Source organism: Phaethon aethereus (assembly GCF_964289735.1).
Source record: "Phaethon aethereus genome assembly, chromosome: 3".
In the NCBI taxonomy this organism is placed as follows: Eukaryota; Metazoa; Chordata; class Aves; order Phaethontiformes; family Phaethontidae; genus Phaethon; species Phaethon aethereus.
The window spans coordinates 127,303,482-127,329,749 of record NC_138576.1 but is presented as its reverse complement, the minus strand read 5'-3'; the positions used below and the strand labels follow the sequence as shown (position 1 = coordinate 127,329,749).

Below are 26,268 nucleotides of genomic sequence, written 5' to 3'. Positions count from 1 at the left end.
GACAGTTGTGTGACTTCATTACAGCTCCCCGAGTCCTTGCTGCACCCTAACACCCCTGCGAGCTAAGATTTCTTTCCCCCTCCCCCCCGGCAGGAAACACTCTGACCAACTACTTCTATATGCACCGAAGCACTTTAAGAAACAAAGAAAAAAGCCTCACTTGCGAAGTGCAGCTTAAAAAGAGAGAGCGAGCGCCGAAGCGACGGGGGCTCGGCGGGGTCAAGAGCACCATCGAACGCCTCCGTTTCCCTCTGAGGGGAGGGGCCGGCGCCTCAGGGGCGAGCGCTGCGCGAGCGGCCGGCGGGCTCAGGGGAGGCGGGAAACTGCGCGCGACACCTTCCTCCGCCCGCGGCGGGCTCAGGGGAGGCGGGAAACAGCGCGCGACACCCTCTTCCCCGCCACGCGCCGGGCCCCGCCTCGCTGAGGGGAGAAGGGAGGCTGGGGCAGCCCCGCCCCGCCGGCGGGCAGGGCCCGCGTCCCGGCCGGGGCCGCCTCGGCTCTTTCCCGTTCCCCGCCCCGGGGTTTCCCGCGGGAAGACGGCGGCCTGCCGCCTCCTGCTGCTGCGGGCGGGCGCTCGCCGCCTGGGCCCGGCCTGCGGGAAGTTCCCGGCTGGCAAGTTTGTAGCTGGCGGCGGGGGGAGGCCGCGGGGGTCCTGCGGAGGTGGTTGTGGGGGGGAGCGGGTGGCGGGGCCCAGTGCGGGCCGCTTGCTGCCCCAGTCCCGTCGGCCGCTGGAGAGGGCAGTCCGCTGCGAGGGAGCCGCCCCGGCCTGCCGCTCCGCTGAAGGACCCTGGGGCGCGGAGAGCTTCTCGGCTCCCGGCTGCCGCCTGAGGGGGGTCGCCGGGGGAGGCCGCTGAGAGCTGGGCCTCCCGCTCGGTGCTTGTTGGGCAAAGGACATCGAGGGATAGTGTTTCTTCTGACATAAGACAACTTTTTCTTTAACTGCCCCCCCCCGTCCCCCAAGGTGCAATGCCGCCGAAGGATCGCGGCAGAGGCAAGCTGCCAGTTCCTCTCCCAAGAGACATGATCCTGAAAGACACCGAAGGAAAAGTCTGGAGGCTGGGCAGTCAGATCGGCCAGGGAGGATTTGGTTTGATCTATTTAGGTAAGATACTGGTGGTGCCACTTAAATTTCTTGGTAACTTTCTGACGTGGATAAGACATTTGAAAAAGTTACTGTTGTTTACGTGCTGGTGGTCATCTGTTGTTAAAGTGTGGTTTTCTGATGTTTGCAGCGCCCTGTTGGGTGTCCTTGTTCAGAAGCGTTGCTGATGGTGCAGTGTGTTCTCCATGGGCTGTCCAGCCCAGTTTGCTGGCTCCTAGTGTACTTTTCTATGGCGCTTGAGTAGGGCAGGCAAGGTGCTGCTGCCGTCAAAGACCACCACAGAGCACTACCAGGTGATGCTCTTCAAAGTAATGGCGATGCTTTCGTTAGCTGCCCCTTTGGACTTATGCCAGTCTTATGCTCGGGAGCGCTCTTTGGATTTCCGGTTATTGGAAATGTTATCTTCTGGTCAAGACTAAATCAGTTTTCATCCAAGAAACCTAACAACGGTTAGGTGCGTGTTGCCTCTGAATTAAAACCTTTCACCAGAGGTGGAAATCACAGAATCATAGAAACTTTGGGCTGGAAGCGACCTTTAAGGGTCATCTAGTCCAACTCCCCTGCAGTGAGCAGGGAAATGCTGTTCTTTATTTGCTCTAGCCTAGATAAATTTCTGTATTTTCTTCAGAATAAGCTGCTGCGTTTCACTTAGTCTGTGTTTTATAAGGAATGAATGTTTCTGAAAGACAGCTTGTAAAGCATTCTGGGTCACTGTAGAGTAAATCCTGTTCTCAAGGCAATATTATGAGCTTGGGTGTTGGTTTTTTTCACAGCAAATATGTACAAGCAAACTAGTCCACAGTGACTGTTAGGGACTAAATTGAGCTTGTATTAAAACAGCAGTAAAAGATTATCTAGAAGCAGTTTAGTACCTTGTCCCTGGAGCCAAATGTGATCTTTTTAAGTTAGAGTTATGTTAACTCCTTGGAGTATTAATATTTAAAACTTGATAAGCAAGTCGCTCCTATACATAAATCGACTTCCTTTTGCACATAAAGCAGCTATACCTTCTTTTTTTAAGCTTTTCTTTTTTGTGTGTTTCTGCTGTGGAAAATACAGTTTTAGTTTTGATTTTTATTTTCGCTTTTGAAAATACAGTTCCCCACTCTTGCCTTTTCAGTTGATCTCTTAATGATGTTTCCTTCATATTGGGTGATTTGTCAGAAAATAATGTGTTAATACACTGTTGTGCAGCATGAGCTTTCCACTTAGTGCGATTTCCAGATTTTTATAACAAGACAAGTTTTCATTGGAACAGGCATCATATGTTGTGTGCCTTTGCAATTCTTTTGTCTTTAGTTCCTTTCAAATATGCAGGCCTGTGCTAGATTCAGTGTGGTTTCATGGAAGTGCAGGAGTTGTCCATCAGTGTCAAATTGTAGCATCAGGCACCTACTGTAGAGAGAAAAAGCGTGTGTTTTCTATAGAAGGGTTAGTGTGTTTGCCCTCTTCATATTTGCAGACATAAATGTAGCACTTGTGTGCCACTGGTCTCTTGGTGACAGATTTACTGTGATCGTTGTTTCATCTGTCTGGCTATCTCATGGTGCTTCTCTGCTTTCAGCTGTTCAGAAACATTTTATATTATGCTGAAGTGTTCTTCCTCTCCCTCTTTTTTTGCTCCTCATGTCCATTATGGTTAATCACAAAGAACTGAACGGCAACTAAAGATTCATACTCTGTTTCATGGTGTGAGAGTTCCATATGTGGTCAGATGTTGCTTCTCTAAAGTGGTTGCCCAGTTGTACTGTTCTTGCAGCTATTGATGTGTGGCTGTAAGCTACAGGAGGGTGGACAATTTTACTTGTGTATCTGGACTTAAGTTGCATCTAGACTTCAGGTTTCAGTGGAGGAACTTTCTAGAGGGGGAAAAAGGCATAAGCTGGCACTTTGTTCCATTGAATGCCTGTGCAGACGAAGTAAAAAGATATCAGTAACAACCTAAATGCCACTGCTGCTGCTTTTCTGCAAATTAAACACAGTCACTGAAAAACCTCGAGAAAACTAAGACTCTGTATGTCTGCAGGTAGTTTGGTGTAAAAGAAGTGAATGCGTAAATGGCAACAAGTTGGTGGGTATGGCACTACATCTACCGTTTATTTAAGTTGAGGGTTTGTTTTACTTTGAACTAGATTTGGTGTGGTCTGCTGCACTGAATTTCCTCACCAAGTGCATGGTTTGAGGCTGTCTGCAGGAACGGTTTTGCATCCTTATGTTGCTGCTGTTGGAGTGCATCTGGTAGGTTCCTGTAGCGGAGTTTCTGGTTTGGTTTCACCTGGGATTCATATAGTTCACACATACCGAAGGGCCCTGCAGGCTGAGCCAGTGGGGTGATAGGGGTTTCAACTAACGGCAGTTGGAGAGGAGTCAAAGGCCAGCACACTTTTAGAATGTTTACATTCTTCTTCCTTTTGATATATCTGATGGGTTATTATGACCTTCTTTGAAACATCAGTTGGTTACATTTGACAGATGCTGTGCACAGCGCGTACATGAGATGTTACTGTAAGAAAATAGACCTTAGCGTGAGCTGGGAAGTGAAGTTAAGGTGTCTCTGGACGTTGCCATTCAAGGGTAAAGGAAAGGAAGACAGAAACTTGCAGAGGCTCCCACGGAGAGAAGGGACTGAGGGAACTGGTGATGCAGTGCACAAAGCAAGGCTGTACTGGATGTAGCTCTCCATGCGTTAAGACAAAAAATGTGTTCCTGAATCGGTCAGAATATAGCTCTGTCATTTTCTGTTGCAGTCAAATCACACCGGACCTTGTAGGTGGTATAGCATGTGGGATTCAGGCAGTTTCATGCAGATTTGATTAGTTTTCTGCCTGATCACCTAGACCACTGAGATGATTTCATATATTGTGGTGTTTGTTGCAGTTTGGCTCCCACTGAACTGAGGTGGAAAGCAGTCGGTGGATTAGTTGAGAATGAAAATACAATCTGGGACCCTTGGTATTACTATTCTGTGTTTTTTCTTAAGTGACAGCATGGCTGAAGAAATACAGCTGCTACTTTTGTAATGGTATGTGTATTCACTTAATGTCTTCTTTCAGGAGTAGCGTATGTTACATGTAGCACTGAACTGAAGGCTTAGTTCCCCTTGTAGCTCATCCTACAATTAAAAGAGGGAACGGGCAAGTTTTATCCCAAAGTATTGACAGTGACTGAAGCTTTCTTGTTTTGTCCACCTCTTTATCTCATGATACATGTTTGTATTATGTAAAGTATACCATTCAGTAGCTTTTTGGAGGGTTTGATCCTACAAAAGAGTTCAGCTGTCTTTGAGTGTCAAGGGGAGTGAAGTAGCTGACAAACCTTTGAGAGTAAGATACGGATGCATGGTGCCAAGAGGCACCTTCTTTCTCTGTGCTGTTCAGACTAGTTTTTAGTGCAAATATATGGCAAGATGTGAGAGGACCACTAAACTCTGAGAAGCTAACCCAGAAAGAGCTGTAGAGAGATGGGCAAGACAGGAGAGTGGAGACAGATTTGACTTCTTGCCAGATATAAAAGGGATGTGCTCTTCATAAAAGTAAAGGTTAACTTTGCCGGCTATATCTTTTAACAACTATTTTTACAGTAGCGGTGTAAAGATTTTGATGTGCGTTGTTATAGCTTAATTTCCGATTAAGGGTACTCCATACTCCATTAATCTATAAAATGTTCCTGAGAAATTTTACAGTATCTCTGCAAAATATATTTACAAGGGATGTATTCCATGGAAGGTTCTGTTCACTAAATCAAAGCTGCTGAAAGCTGTTTACAGACCCTGAGCCATAGGATGCAAATAGTCTCTTCAGGTGCAGGGCTTCTAATTATGTACATGAAAGCTACCACTATCTACAAGTTCTGTCCTGCCTCACAAATGTTTTCCCTGGTTTTCTGATTATTCTTTCTCTTTGCCATCTGTGCCGTCTTACCTATTTCTTTGTTGACTTGTTCCTTCCCTTGGATTCCCTTTGCATTTTTATCTCGACCAGAGCAAATGCAGCAGCATAAGGCTTACAAATACTGATTCCTTGCCGTGCTACTGAAGAGGAGAGCTTCCTCTGTTGCTGGAAGCAATAGAAGCCATCTAGAGATATTCTCTCTAGCATCACTTTTGTCATAGCGAGAGCAATATGGATCATAAGCGGGAATTAACTAGGTTGTATGTTAGAAGTTTTATTTTATTTTTGTTACTGGTGCTGTCGTGCTGTCAGACAGAACTGTTATCCCTTTGATAAGGGAGAGCAGGGTGGAGAGCAACCGAGGAAGAACATGACATATTGGTGGTCTCATGACTAGTTTGTAGCCCTGTGGAGAAAGTGGCAGTATGTTGGAAAATTAAGCAAGGGTTGAGGAGGGTGCTACTGAGAGCCTCACATTCTCTCATTTATCTTCCTGATCACAGTCAGTAATTAACACCAGTCTTTGTATAAATCATTCTCCAGTCCTGCTGCAAGCACTCTATTAATGCACAATTTGGACTGAAAATTTAAATGCAGAAAGGTCATATAGTGTTTTGTAAGATTCCACTGTCACAGTGAAATCTACTGTATACAGCACTATCTACTTGCAGGCTTTTTTCTCAGGGATCCTGATGGTTCTGCAAAATACTTATTTTTTTATATTTATGTACACACACATTTATTAGATGATGTCTTTTACAATAGAACTTACTACATTGTAAATATGTTTTAATTGTATTATGTGTGTATATTGTAATGGATCTTTGTAAGTGATAGGTGAAAACTAAGAGTTTTGAAACCATTTTTCCACCTGGCTTTGCAACAGGTGTTTATATGTTGCTGTTTGCTATTTTTGCATGTGGTGTTACAAGATGGGAAGCTCAGGAAAGTACATATTGATAAAGTCATAATGGAATTCTGCCCTGCTTGGACATCTGTCATCAGTATAGCCAGCACACTATCCTTTTCTTCTTTCTTTTTTTCCCCCCCATTTTTCAAGAAGAGGCAAAGAATATCTGTGATATTAACTGGTGATTAAATGGGTGAATGTTGTCTTTTAATACCAGCAGCACAGGGAGCTCTCTTGCTGGTAGAGGTAGGGAAGAGGTGTGGTTGTGGCCTTTTCTGCTTTTAAGCTTGGACCGTAGTACACTCTGCCATTGATAATCTGAGGCTTGGTGTTCTGGGAATCAGGCTGAGGTGTGAAAGAAAGTTTGTTTCTGTTTCAGAGAGACTAATTTCCATGGATAATTTGTATAGCTGTGAGCAGGGGTGTACATGTGTCAAGGAAGAGAAGTGTTGATGGAAGTACATCCTGTCATTGTCATACTGTTCGTTCCTTGGTTTGCGTTCGGAAGCTGGCTTTAACAATTGGTTCTAGAGAAATGAAGTACTTCAAAGGTTGCTTAAATTAACTTCACTGAAAATACTTACTATAGTGCAGCAAACGAATTAAAAATCCCATAAAAATGATACTGAAAGATATACGTTCATCATGATTTTTATAAACTCAATGCAAAGAAGAATATTAGTAGCAAAACATTGTAATCAATGGCACTAGCAGGTAACAGTCTCATTAGGGATGGATTTTTCTTAACCTTCAGATGCTAAAATGCATTTCAGCAAAGGTCTCATTGTACCTGCAGGTGTGAACCTTAGTGCGAAAATAAATTCATTGGCAGACAAACACCACTTCAGGAAAGAGTCTTTTTATGTAGTCACTAATATTAAACTCAATAAATATAGATATAACAAGCAGATTACCTAATTTTTCACCCTGTCTGTAGGCAAACTAAATAATAAATTTAGCCTGATTTTGTTACTTGGTAGTTACTTAGGGCTGACCACATGGTACAGGATCAGCCTTGTGCCATCTGTGGAAGAGGAAATACTCCTTACGTCAACTAGGTCTTGCTAATGACTGCTTCCTCTTGAACCTTCCCTCTTTCTTCTTTTTTTGATCCTCTGTATACTAGAATTCTTAACTTTGAAAGCATAACTCATTTTTACACAGTAGTCTAAAGCTTGTTACAAAGTCTGGAGAGATCATTACACTTTAGTGTTCTGCCACATAATATGTAGTTTGTTTTTTTTCCCCATATGTTTGGACCTCTGATTTGTGAGCCTGTGCTATTCACTAGTCCACCTTGCAAGAGTTCTGGTCAGGGTCTGAGACCCTGGCATACTAAGTAAAACTAGAAAGTCGCGAGAGCAGGTTTGATTTTTTTTTTTTTTTTAATTGGGGTCATTTCTGAGCAGTGTTTTATGGTGACAGGAAGAGCTTTGGAGAAAAGATAGGGCACCTGTTGCCTTATGGAGAAAGCTCCCTTCAGCCGTCTTTGGCACCTGTACCCTACCAAAACTGGCAGGCTATCTTCTGAGTGGGCACTATGTCAGACTAGCAGATGGGCTGGAGAAGAATTTTGCCAGAAAACAGTTTGTGCATCAAGCTTTAAATATTAGAGGCTTGGACTCCCATCTGAGAGTGCTGTAAGAGCAGACCATGCATAGCTTTTCTGCCTGGGGTTAAAGGATGTGTCATACCTGTTCCAGCTTAGAGTAATTAACTTTGAAAGTCAAACAGTGGCTTCCATTGCTGTGGAATACGGAACTTTGGCTCTAGTGAATGAAGATTAAGGTTTCGTGGAAAGATGGGTAAGAAATGTAGTAAAATTTCCTACCAGTACTGAATGCTCTTAGCTTGGAGGCATTTGCAGTTATCTGCAAAATAGTGTAGCAGTTGAGTACAATTTTCCACTAAAACCAGTTTAGTTAGGTGTTGGGGAAGATGGTTTCACAAGCATGGTGCAGAGGGCTGTGTATAATAAAAACTCTACATTCATAAAGCTACCTAGAAGATGAGTCTAGAAAAAAAACTATTCATAAACCCTGCTCAGAAAAGTCTGTCCAGGAAACGACGATGCACCTTTAAAGTAAGAATATAAGCAGAGAAGTAGGTCTTCCTTGGGCTACGTTAAAAATGAACTGTAAACATCCTTCAAGCACTGAATATTTCGGTTCTTGGGAAATATTAGATATTGCGAAGGCAGGAGAGGAAGCCATGTGCTTTGTAGCCTCTAAATATTTGCCTTAGTACCCTCCATATGTAGGAAATGCTTGAAGTCGTGTGTTAAATAGCAGCTGCTACTTTTTATTTATTTGTGTACATTTTGTTTTTAGTAACCATGTTCTTGCAACTTGGGTCGTTTTTTATTGTTAGATGCTCTGAGCAACACTCCCCCCAGTTTGTTAGCCATTGAATTTAACAGCTCTGGGCTTCACTTAAATGAGGCCAGATTTTTTCCAGCTTTTTTGAATGGGTTGCCTGTAACTTCAAAAAGTGTGGTATTTTTGAGGATAGTTTTTATTTCTGCAAAAAACTAAGGTGACAATATTACTCTTCAGGATTAGTTAACCAGTGAAACAAAGGAAAAATAAAATACTAGCAACCCAAGAACTTCTGAAAATAATTTTATTCATGTTTCCCAAACAAATACATCCTCAAAATATCCAGCAGTGGCAAAGACACCAGCTGTGGACAGGAGCAGGGATGTTTTTTCAAACTGCCAAATCAATGCTGTTTACTTCTCCACTGTGTAAACTTTGTCAACAAAACTGGTTCTATGAGAGCCATTGAAAATATTTCACCATATTCCAAATGTGACTGCCACAAATTAACTGCTAAAACTACAACAAGCACGTTTGAACTGGCAAATAGAGTTGGCACCTTTCTTTGTCAGACTGCGTTCAATTGTGCTGTGTGATTGTAGGAAATCACAGTTCATTCAGAAACACCCTTTTGTTACCATGTCTTATTAACATTTAGAAAGCTACGTTAATTAAGATTGTGGCACTCGGCAACAAAACAGATGAAATTCACGATTAAAGTGGATGATAAGACCATAACTACTATGCCTGGGTGAAACTAGGGAATTCTGGACATGGGTTAATTTGAGGTGAGTTATTTGCTGTGTTGTGTAGGCACAACTGTTGGAAATTATGGCCAAGAATGTGAATCTTACTGCAGTGCTTTATTTCAGAGTGTATTTTAAATTCGTATGCTTTTCACTGGCATGGTAGCTGCGATTGTGGGATGAGGGGGAGGAAGGGAAAATAGAGCTGTGCCCTTTGCCCTTTGCAAATGTTTTGTGAGACTCGTCTTGGCATGAGACAGAAACAGCCGCAGCCCCCTACACAGCTTCATCTTGCGCCAGTGTTCCCAGTTAACAATTACGCAGACAATGACTTTGATTGTGGACATACAGCAACCCCCCCTCGCAAACGTAAGGAGATTGTGAGTCTCTAGTTGATAAAAGCAGTGTAAACTGTAAACTGGGAACTCTCACACTTGTTATGCTATTTTAAGATATCCTTTGCAAACATAATCTTGCCATATAGTGCTCCGGGTATTCTTTGTGTGTACTTCTACGCCATCAGAGACCTCCTGCCTATAAGCATTGCTCTCCTGCAGGGTCTCTGCTTACTGTCCTGCAGTCTAGCATTTAACTGATTGTAATATTATAAATAGCCATGTGCCACCACACAGAACGAGGCTAGCACATGGCTAATTACGAGTATACAGTAATTAACTATGAGCTAAACTCGCAGGAGAGTATGTGGTGGTGGTCTATGAGGTATGTAATCAGACTGTTTGTTAAACCTTGGGAGCCTTTCCAGTCTGTTAAGTAACTATACATAGTAATGAGACATTTTTTTAAAAACCATTTACGTTTATTTATGGACAAAAAATAGTCTGTCTTATTTCTGAGCTGTGACTAAAATATTGCTGCCTGATATATGAATGTTTAATTAAAATGAGGGAACAAAAGGTATGCGTGCAACTTATGCTTTATGTATGTATAAGAGTAATTGTCTAAGCATTATCTGTGTAAGAAGTTTAGAGTGTTATTCGTTGTGAATGTTATGCCTTTTTTCATGTATGTGCAGTAAAATCGATAATACCATTTTTCCTTTTGTAGATTTGAAAGTCATGTTACTCATTTTGTGGAGCATCTGTTCCTGTATCTTGTTGGGCTTTGTCTGACTTTTCTCCCTTTTCACATTGTAACGATTGACAGTTGGTTTTAGTTTCATTTTTCTTCAGGATGTTCTTTCAGTGTGACTCCAAAACACATCCACACCAGCATAGTGTAAGAACCATGGGGGTTAGGCCCTTTTGCTGGGCTACCTACTGTTAATTGCTCTTCTTCATTACCCTGACAGCTGTTAGTGTCTGTTCCAGATTACTATGAATGAGGCCTCTCTTTATAAAATGTCAAGATGTCTACAGGGGAGTTAGATCAGACTCTTTCACATACACTTCATTTTGATACTTCTCTACACCTATCAAACCTCTGTTAAGTAACTTGGTATTAAAATACATTTTCTTATACACAGGTTCTTTTCTGATCTGTGTCAGTAAGGGAGCACATCTAATTCTGTTTGGGTAATGTGATGTTGTTGGATACAATGGAAACACATGGGTTGTGTTCCTTTAAACTAGTGTCTTCAGCTATGAAGACATAGTCTACACGTGTCAAAGAAAGATAAAGACTTAAGCGCCTGTGCCTTGATTCCTGGTTCAGTACAATAATATGGTAAGAACAAAGTTTTCCAAAATGTCCTTCCTGGTTGTATGATAGCTTCAATTTGTATTTTGAAGGTGACTGCTACTCATTTGACTCTATGGATAGTTCACACCTTCCAGAGCTACTGTTTTAGAATATGTTCATTTTATCTTAATGTGTTATTAGCACAGGAGCACTCGCATGGGGAAGTGTCAGGCAGAAGGCAGTGGGGACCCTGCGGCTGTTTAGGGTGTGTATGCTGCCAGATTCAACCCAGATGCTGAATTGAATTGAAGGAAGATGGCAGCTTGAAGGAGCCTGTTCATTGTAAAAATATTTTTATGCCCTGACCATCAAAAAATGTAAGCTTGAATGGTCTGATTAGATCCCAGTTTACTTGATTTTTATTATGCGGATAAAAGTAGTCTATCTTTCTGTGTGCTGATAGTTGAAGTGTTTCACACCTGGACTGTTGTTGGTATTTGATCATGGTAAGAAGTTTGAAAAAGACACTTATTTCCTAGGAACTGTATTCTTTTTAGGTTTTTTTCAGTGATGATTCTAAAAGATGATTTAGTCTCATTAAATTTTAATCCTAGTGTAGCTCCATGTAGCTTCAGTAGTATCAGAGAGAACTGATAGTTCTTTCAAGGTCACAAGAAAATAGGATTGCATTGTCTGTGCAGAGAGGTTCTGTCTCCTGGGCTGTAATTGGCACATGTGGTCAATTATTGTTTTGAAATCTCTACTTGCACTAAGAGGCAATCCCTCATCTCCCCTTTCGGCAGGTGGTGGCTGTGCTGTCCCTAAGTTAGGCCAGTGTCTAAATAATGTCAGAATAGAAATCAAGGCTCTAGGGCCAAATTAATTTGTAATAGGGAAAGCAGACAATCCTGTGTAGAGGCATAATGTTGTAGGTCATAACTTGTAAGTGGTATCTTTGTCACGACAGTGGATTGACAGCAACCAAACACAGAGGTTATCCAATTGACTGGAACGACTTAAACATAGTCTGTTATAATGGAATACTTCTTGTGGTGCAGACGGGCAATGGGGACATTCTGCTTACTCCTTAATTAGCATCAAGGGAGAGAGTTCTGAAAATGTGGGTTAAAATTGCTTCTGTACTTGTTGATTAAGACTTCTCTGTGTGTGCGTGTGGTGTTTTCATTTTGTTTTGCCTTGAACTTGGCAAAACTCTGACCTTTAAAAGCAGGAATTCAGACAAAATGTTGGAAATCTTTGTCATATATTTTTTTTTGGCACCTTATGCAATGCTAGCTTAGCCTTTTTTGCAATTATGTTTTGTTGCACACAGTTTGATCTCCATCTCTTTCTCATTTTGCAGCCTCCCCTCAAACTCATGTTCCTGTAGAAGATGATGCGGTGCATGTAATTAAAGTGGTAATGTGTAGATCTCATTTCTAAATTGTTAACTTGTATGCCGTTCTTTCTCTTAATTATCTATCATTATTTCCAGCATTGGGTCTGTATTGCATGCTTGTGGCTTTTGGGTTTTTTCCCTATTTTTTTTATATCTTGGTATACTTTCCCTGCTTGGAGATACATTTTGCATTTCCGTGACACACAGTATTTCCTTGACTTGATTCTTTCCTTTCCTTGATTACTGCCCTCAACGGTTTAGTAAGGAAAAATAGGACTATGAACTTAAACATGCCTAATCTACAATATTTCTGAAAATAATGTCTTAAATCATTTCTGAAAGAATCTGTGCTGTTTATGAAAACGTGTTTCCAAACAACTTTTCTTTTTAGCTACTTATTAAAATTACGTTTCAGATGGCATGATATATAGGATGTGGGGGAACAAAGGGGGTTTCATCCTCTTTGAGTTTCTCATACACTTCTATATAGAAACTGTTGTCTTTCTAATGCGTTTTATGATACTAAGGTGATTTATTTCTCAATAGGAATATCTTGAAAATGGCCCCTTATTTTCTGAACTGAAATTTTACCAGAGGGCTGCAAAACAAGAACATAGTAAGTAATATATCGGTTCTAATTCAGGTAGGTTTAAGGACAAATTTGGGTTTAACTGCTTCTAATAAGAACTGTTACTTTAGAGCTTGATAGCCAACTCATTTCATGTATACTGAACTAATCCTAGTTGGTGCTATAATAAGTTTAGATTGCTATTGGCTTCTTTACTTGGATGTCATCCTTGTCCTTTCTGATCAGAAGGGAGAACAAAACCGTCCCAAATTTGTTATGTGCACACTTCAGAGTGCACAACGATGAATGGACTCCAGAGAGAGGCCAGCCTTAGAACAGAGGTATTACATGGACTAATTGATGACCGTATTTCTGCGAGTAACTATTTCCATGTGCAGGGCTAAGAGTGTGTGCAATCATCACAGGATTTAGTAGTAATCAAGGCACTTGATTCTGCAGACACTTAAGCATGGATGTAATTTATTCATGGGAACTGTCCTAAAGACTTTAGATGACTTAGATTGATGTTAGACATAAGCACTTTTGATAGCTTGAAGCATTCTATATTGAATAAAGTAGAGCTTCTAAGGGAATTATTTCTTCAGCTATTGATAATTGCATATCTGCCTTCTAAGGGAACGAAGTACCACATTGCTAGAACAAAAAACTGCTTCTTGTTCTGCAGAATGTGGAGAACTTCAGAGTAAAGTTATGGTCTGAATTGTTTGCTACACAAACTGCCAAATAAGTCCTGTTTGTTTCATTCAAACTCTTGGCTTGGTTGCAAAAACAACGAAAAAACCCCACCATCAGACCTGAAATTCTCTAGCTACCTTTAACCCAATGTTATTTTTTTATTATCATTACAGTAAGAAAATGGATGACACTCAAAAAAATAAGATGTTTAGGAATTCCACTGTTTTGGGGATCAGGCTTGGCTGAGTACAGGGGAAAAAGGTAATACGATGAATTGTAATTAAACCTCAAATTGACAAGAAGATTGTTTTACAACAAAATGTAAGTCAGTCCTTTCAATCTGATGCAAACTTGGGATTCCTCCCTTTTATATGTTTCCTGGTAGCTATAGATTCATGGTCATGGAGAGACTGGGGGAAGACCTTCAAAGAATCTTTGAAGATTGTGGAAGCAGATTTAAGAAAGAGACTGTTCTGCAACTTGGGGCACGAATGGTATGTACAGAGAGAGGAACTTTCTATGTCTTGAACTTGCTGAGTTCAACTAGCAAATTATCTTTTTAATATAGTTCCTTTAGGTAGCTCTTGAGTTTAGAATTGAATGTGTAAATGCTATGTATTTTCTTATTTTTTTATCTTTTAAATAAAATTAGTATTAAGTAGAAAATCAAGACTCCCTGCAGACTGGAAGTTGGTGGGCTCCAACTTCAACTATTTTTTCTAATAGTTGAAAACATGGACCATACAGTTCAAATTGTCTGTCTAGACTGAGATGTGTAAGCCTGTCCTCATGTGCTTTAACATGTATTGATTCCTGCCCCCGGCCCCGCATGTCTGAAGGGTATTGTATTAGACGTCCGTATTTATCGAAGTTCACAATTGCATGACTGAATGCAAAATTTTCAGTGCGTTTGCTGAACACACTGATTGTACAGGCCAGGATTAGGCTGGTCTGCAAGTATCAGTTTTGTTTTCACACATGTGTAGACTGGCACATGCTAATGGAAGGTTGTATATGTGCTCCTTTGTAATACCATTTGTTTTGTGAAAGACTGCTATTACTGAACAGAGGTGCACTGCAAATGGAGTAGAAGCAGGTGGTCATAAGTTGCAGGAAGAGGAACTCTGAATATAAAGGAAAAGTTTTCGCAGAAGGAGTGTCTTAGTACAGGAAAGCGCTTCCCAGAGGCTGTGGAACGTCAGTCCTTGGGGACTTTTAAAACTGGACTATTCAATCTCTTGTGCAACCTGATCTAACTTAGGTTAGTCTTGCTTGAAGCAAGGGGTTTAGACTGGACACCTCCAAAGTTTCCTTTTAACCTAAATAATAATAATAATAATAATTTTTTAAAAAGTGAAGTGTGTTCATAGTTGCATAGTGGACAAACTTGTAATACTCTTTGTACTCTCCAAAAGCCAGAATTAGATGGTCCTTTGTATGAGTCACCAAGTGCAAACACGTTTTTTGGTAACAGTTAGATCTGTCGTACCTCAGTGATGAGCTGAAGAAGGATGATGATGCCAAGGTGATGGTGACGTAAAATGCAGGTCATATAATAACTGGCAGGATCAAATATATTACAAACCTTCAGGGCTGATCGAATATGGGTTTTTTTAAGAGCTTGGTGTTCTCAACATTTCCTCCAGTGTTTGTACAGGGCTAGTTTCATTCTTGCTTTGTGACCTTAAGAAGCTGGTGCTCATAGGTGGTTACACCATGAGGGATGCCTCATGGCAAAGTATCGCTTGTTTATGATTTGCCATCAGCTATGTGCCTGGTGGGAAGAGACCCTGTGGACAGGGTGGGTAGTCCTTTTGCTGTAGCTCAAATTTGTCAGCTCAGTCTGTGTAGCCCTTGATTTCACTGTATAAGTGAGAAATATTTGGTGGTAGCGTTAGGGGCAGAGTGGGCATGATGATGATGTTTTCTGTTCTAAATCCTTTCCTAGCTGGATACTTTGGAATATATACATGAAAACGAGTATGTTCATGGTGACATTAAAGCAGCGAATCTACTTTTGGGCTACACCAATCCACATGAGGTAAGTATATTTACTTATCTACACTGTTATTCTAATGTGTTTTTAACTGCTTAATAGTTTTAAATTATGTATATCATGCATTAACAATTCACATATTAAAAGAAGTTTATGCGTGAACATTCACGTACTCTCACGACAAATCTGAGAGTGGCTCTGTGGAGCTTAAGGTCTGAGAAAGAAGCAGGGCAAAACTCTGCTTTATCCCCTTTGTTCTCTGCTGACTAGGGTACTGGCATGGATGGGTAAACCAGTCAAGTGGGTAAGTTAGAGGACCTAACTGCTGTTCTAGGTTATGCCAGTTTAAGTATATTAGTAGAGTTTAAGGATGTGGCCCATTGTATTTTCATTCTTGGGAAGTTCTGACTTTCTAATATTGTCATGAATTGTGTTTCCATAACAGAACTCTTACATCCTGCTAGTTGTAGTGGATATAACAGGCAGGTAGGATTAAGGTTGCTGCTGTCTACCACTCTAAAGCCTAAAGCTAGCCTTGAAATGGAAGTGTTTTGGTGAAACGTTTTGAAACAAATCTGATCCTGTCATACTCCGTATGCTTTTACGATGTCTTTTTTTCTTCAGTTAATAAAATCTAAGTACGCTTTTTTCCTGGGAAAAAACATCATTTAGGAAAAAAGGACATCTCTAACGTCACTTAAATATAATTAGCTCTAAGCAATAAGTCTCCTTTTCTTTCAATTTTTGTTCTTCTGGTGCAGTGATGAAGAAACAGGTCTTGCAAAACAGCTCACTGCTGTTGGAGCTTGAACTGTTGAACTATATATGCTTTTTTTACCAGTTTCAAGTTAAGTGGTTGAGTCAAATTTGTCTTTTCAGCTTTCTAAGACACGTAGTTTGAAAACTATCATGGCTGTTTAAAACAACTGTGTTTTTAGAGAGTGGTAGCAGCCAGTACATAATCTCAGTTTATGGTGTTTACCAGCCTGCTGAATGCAAAGGAGGAGGCTATTTAGAGGCAAAATGATCTGCTACCCAAACCCATTAACATAACTCAAATGACTTTTTTTTGTCTTGGCTATTGTGTATTTTTATGACAGCAAGATATGCTGCTGTTTTTCACATTGAAATAATTTTGTAAGTGTCCATTTACAGTAATCATAAAATTTGAAGACATGCAGCTGACTTTGATCAGCTGCTTTTGAATTAGCCAGATTGTGGGGTTATTTTCTGATTTGTTTCTTATGTTGTCTGTATGGAGGTCGTGCTATACTAGTAATTTGTTTTCACGAGGAGTAAATTAATTGACAGATTCAAAATAAGGTACCTGTGCGTTACTGGACAGAGGTTTTAGGTGGGAATATAACTGAAGTTATATTTATTAAATATAGACTAAAATATATATATAGACTATATATTTATTAAATATAGACTTAGACTAGATAATAGGAAAAATTTCTTTACTGAGAGAGTGGTCAAACAGTGGAACAGGCTGCCCAGGCAGATCGTAGAGTCAGCATCACCGGAAGTGTTCAAAAAAAACCGTGTGGATGTGGCACTTCGGGACAAGGTTTAGGGGGCATGGTGGTGTTTAGGGGGCATGGTGGTGTTGGGTTGATGGTTGGACTTGATGATCTTAAAGGTCTTTTCCAACCTTAATGATTCTGTGAAATAAAATCAGTAGATATTCCAGTTTAAGTAGTTCCTATCTCAACATGTGTTGAGAAGTGTATGTTACTGCTGAGAGGTTTTGTGTAGAATTTTGTTTCAGTAAAATTTCTTTTCCACTGAAATTATTAAAACTTCCCAGTCATGGGCCCCAGAAATTCTGGAAGTAGCCACAGATCTGCTGGTTTCACTGAAGCCATGATAACTATACTGTACCAGTCTACGGCCATGTAGACAGTGATGATTATTTCTAAATGTATTTTAAAGTACTCTATTTAGCTTACGCAGTGGGGCAGATGACTTTATTTGACCAGAAACAGTCCCATTAAAAATTATTTTCCAGACGCAGCTTGCACAATATCTTAAAACACATATGCTCTATGGCTTGTGGGGCATCAAAAGAAGGAATAAACTCACCAACGCCCCAGCTAAAACTTTCAAATTGGCAGATCTACCTATGCCACTAATTCAGTATCCTTCCCCTGAAATAGTTGACTCTGATGTGCTGTCTGCCCCCATGCTTCAGTGAACACGCTTTACCTGGGTTAAGAGCAGTGCTGGACAATATTCCGATGCAGATTCAGGTAGTCAGAGCTGTACATGTGTACTTGTACAGATGATTTTGCATTTGTTATGTCCTGGCTATTTGCATGTGCCATTAATTTGCATGTGGTTTTGCCATGAAAGTTGCTTCTTCCTATTCCAAACATGTCCCGTTCCTATGTAAGACTTCATGATATTGCAACAGCCTTTTCTACAAACCGAGTTGCCTTTTTAACATGCTGTTAAGGCTGAATGTATTACGTATTTACCAGAACAGTATTTTGGGAAGCTTCGTGGAGCATTACTACTAAGTGAATATGACAACAGTATGGAATGTCGTGTCCTGTGTCCTCTAAACTGTTGTCGGAGATGCTATATTTTAATTTGGCAATCTTGCACTAACCTTTAAGACACTTCAGATAAAACCTCAGACACTGTTATTGCTACCAAATGCCTGTGAAGTGTTTTGTCCAACCTTATCTCTCTGCTAAAAAGGTGGATAGCTAGATTGCTTGTTTTTAAAGCAATGGACCTGGGGGGTAAAGTGATCAAGCTAATCTCATAAGTAGGGACTGAGAGCATCTAGCCAGTGGCAAACTCAAACTCAGGAATACAAGCAGAGAGACCTGTAGCTCCAGTGGGAGTTGGCATAATAAAGCTGTCTGACCTGACAATTTCTGTGGTGAGATTTTGTGAAGAATTTTATGCTAGTGGGTTCTTGGTCTTTAGGGTCTAGAATTTTAAGAGAAAATAAATTGGAAGTGTTCTTTAATTCTGGAAATATGTTTTTTAAAGAAACGCATCACTAATCTCTTAGAAATACTATATATATATCTATTCAAAATGTATTTCCATATTCTGTTTTGATGAAGAGGCATAAATCTCTGTTCAAAAAAGCATGTGTACCTTTATGACTTTTTTTTGTCATGTGGTGGCTGTTCACGTGTACTTTTATGTGCAAAATTGTCACTGACTTCTTGCAGTTCCAAAAAAGATAATTTTTCTATGTTAGACTTTCTGCTGCCTCTCTCTCTCTCTTCTGTAAATTAACCCGGTAAATTTACACCACAGACAATAAATATCATAGTCCCCTTTTTGAAAGAATGTGTGAAATCCGTACTGCTATCCCCTACCTTCCGTGGCAAGGCGGAGAAACAAATAAAGTAAAGGTCCTGTCACACTGTGACCTCCAAATGATGTTTAGAAATGGTTAGAAGATCAGAATCAACTGACCTCGAAGAGCAGCTTGCTGCAGATCTATTCAATAGAAGGGAGCGAGGCCATTCAGTGAGTTACAGGTCAAAAGATCAATTCTCTAGTCAATATGTTTCTGAACATGGACCCAGCACAATGACTGACAGAATAGGAGTGATGTACTGAGGGAAGCCCATGAATCTCAGAGAGGCCTGAAAGAAAACTTGAAGTGATCAGACCTATAAATTACAGAACAAGTGAAGCACTGTCTCGGTATTGTGGCGAGTTAAAGATAATTCGGTGCGTAGTAGTAACTGTTTGTATGATAAAGCAGAATAAGCATTATTGATACAGACTCTAAAAGAGAAATTAAAATACATTGAACTCATTTAAATTGTGATACTATTAAAAGGGACAAGCGGTCACCAGACAACAGCTTAAAATCGGAGTTTTTAGTAAATAAGGTTTGGAAGATTGCCTCTTCAAAACAATTACCTTGTAGTATTTTCTTTTTTTGCCCCGTGGAATACATGGGCAGACATCCTGCAGTGTTGCAGACTCAAGTCTGTACCAGAAGTTGCCTGTTTGGGTTTTTAAGCTGTAAATTTTAATTGCAGGTGCACCTCGGTTCTGATTTTGATTTTAAGCATTCCTTAGACAAGATAGTTACAGAATAAAACTCTCAGACTTGGTTATTATGAATAGCCCCAACTGAAAAGGAAAAAAAGAAGAATACAAAAATGTTCCAAAATGTTAACTTTTAAAACCAACTTTCAGTGGACCAGCACAGAAGATACAGAGCTCATGCACTGATCATATGGGAAAAACATGCATGAAAACAAGTCCAACTTTAGGCTGTTTTTCATTGTGAGATGAATCATTGTGATTGCAGCTCTTTAGTTCAATAGGACAGATGTGCTAAAGAGCGGATGAATTGAGAAAAATGAAAATATTTTCTCTTCTCCTTCACCTGTTTTTAGGAAGGATGCAGTATGCAGAGATACCATACAGGAACAGTTAGGTTTTAGCTCGTGGATGCTGGCTGTGCCCCTGATCTGAGATGTAGCTTCATGATCAGATGGCCTTAATTTTCTTTCATCAATCCTACTGCTACATTTCGATAGAACTGTTTACACTGGTTTTATTTCTTTTTGTAGTAATCGCTCAAATATCTCAGAGTTCAATCGATTTCGGCATCGGGACTTACCACTGACAAGTCACAGCAGATTTCTTCCCCTCTCTCCTTTGTTTAACCTGCTTTCCTCCTTCCTTGGCTTCTCGTTTTGTGAAAGATGCCATTTCTGTCCCAAACGCTGCGCTTCAGGCTTCCTGTCCCGAGATGGACTTCAGTCTTTTTGTGCTGTCGTGTCCAACTGAAGTAGCACTATGGCCATCAGCGACCAATCTGCCTCTGATTAGTAGGTATCTACTTAATTATTTACAGCGCATTACGTAAGTCTAGTAATGGAACCACTGGAAAGAAAATGTACAAAGGGAATCACTGAATCCTCATCCTCTCAGCAATAAATTTCCTGCTATGCGTACTTCGAGATGTAGAGAATACCATGAGAATCCAAAGTGCCAGGCTTATGACTTCCCAGATTAGTGCAGGTTTATACCGTAACATATAGAAGTTGTAAGAATTTTATGTTTAGCAGGTATTTAGCACTTCAGATATAAAACACTTGTGAGGGAGTCATGCACGGAAAGGACAGGATGACTGCTGAATCTACGGCTGTATAAAACACTTGTGAGGGAGTCATGCACGGAAAGGACAGGATGACTGCTGAATCTACGGCTGGTTGCTCGTGCACATAAATAATTATTTGCGCCTGTGTGGCTGTTCGCTTGAATATGATGGGAACATTCATGTTTGCATGAAATTAAGTGCAAAGACTTTAGAAATCTGGCTCCTAATCTATAACAAAATCTATTAATAACAGACCATGCTAAGCACTGCTGAGTCTAGTGCAGACTGGGATGTGTTTAAAAAAAAACAAAACAAAACAAACCAGCAAAAAAAAGACCCAAAACAAAACAAAAAACCAAACTTGAACAAAAACAAGAGTTAAAATAAGTAAGTGTGTGGGAAGGAGTGTACAATGTAACACAGCTAAAACCCAGCAGTTCTAGGCTTATGTCACTGTTGCACCTTCATCATCCATGTTACCATTTCTTGTTTCAACTGTCTTGTTTATCTTTCTGTGTATGTTTTGTTCTCTTTTTGTTCTTATTTGTTTTGTTATTCTTAAAAAAAGCATGCAGATGAAAAATATTTATGGTGTTGAAACGCATACTAAAGCTGACTTAATTTTTCTCAATATTCTTTAACACTCATCTTCATTTTCCCCCTCCCTGTATCCTTAAAAAAACTGCAGCAACCTATAAATTCATTAACTACCCCTACCCACTATGTTCTGCTTAAATTTGGAAGGGCATGCTGTGTTACAGTATCAAAGAGTGACAACTAGCTATAAAGAACTATATATCTTTTTAATGATGAAAGGGTTATAATGAGAATTGATGAAATGAAATTAATGGTAATTTAAAATTATGTAGTCATTTTGATAATGGTTGTGGCAAGGTTGTAATGCTGCATTGCTGGTTTTGTACAAGCTGGAGGGGATTGATTTTTGTTGGTGGCTAAGAGGCTTTGCCTTGTAAGGCTACCACCGGTTGCATGTTTGTGGAAAAAATCTGATGTGAAAGTTGTGGAAGTGAAAAATGGCTCGGGTAGAACAACGACAAGCTGATCAACGACACTCATGACCAACTCCTGGTGCAAGCTGTGGTGCAGTCATAGATGTTGTCGCAATTGCATGCGAGTGCCTTTAAGAGATGATTGCTTCTTGGTTTCCAGGTCTTGCCACCATCGATCAAGGCAGGATAAACTGAAGCTACTCTCACTTTTAGAGGGGTTTTTCAATATGAATTTAAAACTGCTCTGCTGTTACTACTGCTGAAGGTATTTTAAGCAATTTTGTTGCTTAAAAATGAATTAAGAGTACATGGTTACTGTGATTTATCTGTAGGATAACTAGTAACTTTTTTACACATTTCAAGTTTGACTAGCAAATATTTGTGGCTACTTTCAAGATGCCCTGTTGTTAAGACAGTTTGAAAGACCACCTAGGCTGGGCTGCCATATGGGAGTGTCTGTCACATAAGCTAGCGTTCCCAGCCCAGACAGAACCAGAGAGCTGGCAGAAATGCTATTCTTGTATTGTTTTTTCTAACAGTTAAAAATCTCATTTTAATATAAGGCATAGCTTGAATTTGTAAAGGTTGGAATCTGGTCTGTATTTCGTCTTACTATATCTGGTCAATGGTACATGTCAGAAATCTGCAGTCAAGCAAAATCCAAAATGTACCTCCTAGCCTAGGAAGAATACACCGTTGAGCCTACTGTCTCCTTCCCAGCCCATGAAGGATGCAGAAGATTCGCAAAACTTGATATTAGGGTAGTTTAAATTAGTTCTCCCACACTGACTGTGCACTCAGTTAGGACAGGTACCAGAGCATCAGGAATACGCTGGAGAACGGGTGCAGGAGAAAATCAAATCAGTCAACCCAACAAAGTTTATGCCTTGTCCCAGATTTTTCTAAGTGTGCCTACGGTCTGTAATCTTGTATCACAGTTTGTATAGTCTGTCGGGTGAAAAACATCATCGGTAATCTTAAAAGCCATCACCCTGCAGGAAGTGAGTGCTGCATCCCAGCTTACACGCTCCAAATAAGCACAGATCCTGCAGCAGAAACAGTAAAACCAAGAGACTCAGCCATCCCAGGATTTGCAGCTGCCTGGAGCACAAACAGGAATCAGTAGTTCAACAGAGTGTGCTACAAACTAATGCGTTAAGTTTTCTTGAGAGTTTTTCGTTTATTTTTCCTGTACCAGGAGTGACATGATTAAACTACAAGTGAGTGCTAGAAGAGTTTATTTTAGACTTTCATAGGATAAACTACTTATTGGTTAAAGAGGAAACAAAACTACGGTTCGAATAAGAAAAAGTTTTGCTTTATAATATAATATGATTTAGTAGAAATGATCTTTATGTGCCTTCAGATGATGTAGCTTTTGCCCCAGAGGTCAGTTCCACTGGCAATATAATAGAAGTCTGTAACATTTTAATTTTTTTCAAGTGAAAGTACCATACTTGGATATTTATAAAAAAAGCAATTACCTAATGTGAGAACTGGTCAATGTAAGGGGCGAAGGCCAGGTGAGAGTGTGGAAATGACTGTGAGAAAATAACCTATGGGGTATTGTGGAGTGGACAGACTGTGATTAAATTCCAGCTGCTTTCAACAAGTTACTGCTTGTCAGCTGCGCTGCAGTAATTGACCATGTGCATGTATTAAATCCACCCCTGTTGGAGGGGAGAACATGTTAATCTGAACTTCATGGAGTGGCCTTGTGCCCTTAATCGAAATTATGCGAGTGGCAGAATTGACATGGGCGCAGTAACTGCATGCCCTGTTCCTGTAGAGAAATAGAGGCGTAGGAGCCAGATGGCATGTTCAGGTTTGGCTTGACAGGCAGCAGAAGAACAGAAAGTAAAATTCAGCTCTCCTGAGCTGTTCTGTTTTCCATCTTCAAATACCATAAAAGTGAGCAAGACTAATTTTCAAGTCAGTTAATACTTTTACGGTTAAGTCCCAAGAACATGCAAGTGCCGCTCCCAGATAAGCCATTCAGAACTGTGGGGCTTCCTCCAGGTTTTTTAGGTAGCTATAGTGAGGCATCTTGGAGGAAAAAAAAAAAAAAAAAAAAAAAAATTACCTGTGTCAGGATGGAAAGGTAACTGTGGCAGAATGCATGAGCTTGCTGCAACATACACTGTGGTGGCCCATTTTTTTTTCTCTTCACACTGATTTAGCTCCATGGTTTTGCTTCACAGTAACTTAGTGTGAAGTCTGGCTCTGTGCCTTTTTAAAACTTCTTATAAATTCAGGAGTGATTTACTAAGATCGCTTTCTGGGGTGGGGGTGGGGGGCCAGTTCGTTGTGCTTTGTTTTATCTTAACACTTTAAATAGTTGTTGGCAGTACAAAGTTACCGACAGTGACATTCAAAAAGAGGAGAGTACAGTTGGGCTAATGGCCAGCAGCCCTGTGGTCACGGTCCCTTGTTGGTGCCAGAGCCCTGTGTCCTGTCTGGCTGGGGGAAGCTGCTGCCTCTCGCTTCCTCTGGCTTTTAAGTCGCACTGCTGTTATGAACTTGTACAGTCTCAGCTGATGCAGAATTTGAACAGGGGGTGTGTGTGTGCCTGTTTAAGTAAGGAGGGGAAGGGGTTCCGTAAGCAACGTGTGACTACTGCAGTTTATGATATCCAGATGCCCACCTGGAGAGGAGAGTGCTTAGGAACAAAATAAAAAGACTGAAATTCTGCTTGACTCTGAAAAAAGATAAGAGCATAGTAGTGGAAGGATTTAAATGGGGTGGGCAGCTGTTATAGCCCCCAGTTGTACATATTTTATCCTGAGGCACCATTTGGTTTAATAAAATTTAGATCTAAGGCTGTCCTTAACCTATCAGTTTCTTAAGACTTAATTATAAAGGTTATACTTTCAAAGGACAAAAGCATTATTCATTTGTCTGTTCATGTCTTCCAGGTTTATCTTGCAGATTATGGACTTTCCTACAGATATTGTCCCAATGGGAACCACAAACAGTATCAGGAAAATCCTAGGAAGGGCCATAATGGGACAATAGAGTTTACCAGCGTAGATGCCCACAAGGGAGTAGGTAGGTTTCTTTTTTCCATTTCAGAGGAGTGATTACAGAATGAGTAATCAGGCTGTGTGAGCTGATGTATACAATAGAAGTAGTCTTGGGGATTGCTCAGGGTTGATCAGACCCTGGTGTGGTGACCTCTTCTTGTACCTGGGAACGCTTCTCCAGGGCTGGTGAGGGAAGGGGGGCAGCATGATTAAAACGGAAAGGCTGCTGCAGATACGGTACTGGAAGGTGGACCAAGGTACCCTAAGAGAAGCTTGTCGTTAAACTGAGTTGGTTCACGTTGGGAGTACTGATTTGTGTTTGCTACGCTCTGTAGACAGGCAGAGGCAGTATTTGCTCCTGTTGCATTGTCAAAGAAAAATGTTTCCAGTCTGCACTGTCATTTATGGAGAGCTGTGTCTGGGTGTCACCATCTGTGTTATGAGAGGATATTTCAAGATGACATTCCCTCTGCAAGGAGAAAAACCTTTTCTGAAGCCATAAAGTGTTAACTTTTTGAAATCTTTTTCCAGTAGCCTTTCATATATCTTACTTATTTAAACTCACTTTGATGCTATTGGAAACACATTTGCAGGTAAATTACATACATAGTCCTTTTATTGGATATTGATTGTACTGCCTTGCATTCCAAGGCAGACTTAATTCAACAATTCCCTAATTAGTTAAAGTCATAACCTATGTCTTGTATTCATTTACCATTAATTAAACCTTAGCTGTTTATTACACTGCAGTCCAAATCCAATAGCAGACCCATAGAGCCATGGAAAAGGGAATGGGAGGTCAATATCGAAAATATATGGTGCAAAGTCCCACTGATGGCTGCATTGTTCACAATCAATATGGTCAATGCAACACAACTTTCTTAGTTGCTATGTCAGCAAGACAAAAAGTCAATTCTAATGTTATGCTAGTGAAAAAAATGGTAATTACTGAAAAACTTTGACTCTCGCTACGAAACAGTGTTTTTAACTTTTCTTTCTCCTATTTCCCCTCCGCCCCCGACCCCCAAGATCTCCTAAAACAAAAGGAATGGTTTGCTGCTGCCAGCTTTGCTAGGATCATAGTGTCACAAGCAATAACTGTAGAAATTTGTGCTTGTTAATAGCTGCTGAACTGTTACCTTAAACTAATACTTTCTAACGAGTTTTAGTTGGCACAAACAACTGTATATTATTGCTTTTTCTATTAAAAGGACCATTGACCATGTAATGTAGAGGGTCTTGATAATTTGCCGGCGCTGTTAAAACCTGCAGTCGTTTAACTCTGGTCATTAGGAGAAATGAAATAAGACTGTCAAGTATTTGCTGCTAAGACAATTGCACAATTTCACCTGCTAGAAAATATTTTGTGGTGAAGAGGGCATCTGTTTCAGACTCTTCTAGCCCTCCCAAGCAGACAGCGCATTTTCTGGAAGTCTGACACTGGCTGTTTTTCCTGGTAGTGTGAGTGATGTGGCTGTATACTAGTATTTGATGTGGATACTGTTTGAAGAATGGGTGGAAGCTGGAGTATTTGGGATTCGGCAGCTGGAAAGTTACAGCAGCTAGTTTGTCTAGCGGACAGGTGTCTGTTGATGGGTTACAGGGCAGGTAACTCCTTTAATTTGAAAGAGTAGGGAAATTTTACAGACTTGGGTGGCAAATGGTGTGCACATGCAAGTGTGAGTTAAGTTGTTGTCCTTTGCAGTCTGTGGGTTAGATTACTCCCCGAAGTAGCGAAAGCCATGATGGAATTGGTGAAAAGCAGAGGACTCCAGAAAATAAAATATTCCGAAAGATAGCTTGAGAGAGTTTAGCCCCATCTTACACTTGAAAATTTTTTGCTTGTTAATAGCTGCAAACAGAAAATCCCCTGTTTT

General features: G+C 40.4%; 1 protein-coding gene across 1 annotated transcript in view; it reads left to right on the top strand.

Annotated features, from left to right (window-relative positions):
• The first annotated feature begins 444 nt into the window (after nt 1–444).
• VRK2 (VRK serine/threonine kinase 2) overlaps nt 445–26,268 on the top strand; it is a 46,471-nt gene continuing 20,647 nt past the window's right edge. Inside the window, exons 1-7 of the mRNA XM_081998632.1 lie at nt 445–1,102; nt 11,968–12,023; nt 12,550–12,619; nt 13,441–13,528; nt 13,653–13,761; nt 15,216–15,308; nt 24,284–24,416. Of these exons, the coding sequence (XP_081854758.1) occupies nt 967–1,102; nt 11,968–12,023; nt 12,550–12,619; nt 13,441–13,528; nt 13,653–13,761; nt 15,216–15,308; nt 24,284–24,416 (685 nt within the window). The 5' untranslated portion in view covers nt 445–966. The remainder of the gene's footprint in view (nt 1,103–11,967; nt 12,024–12,549; nt 12,620–13,440; nt 13,529–13,652; nt 13,762–15,215; nt 15,309–24,283; nt 24,417–26,268) is intronic.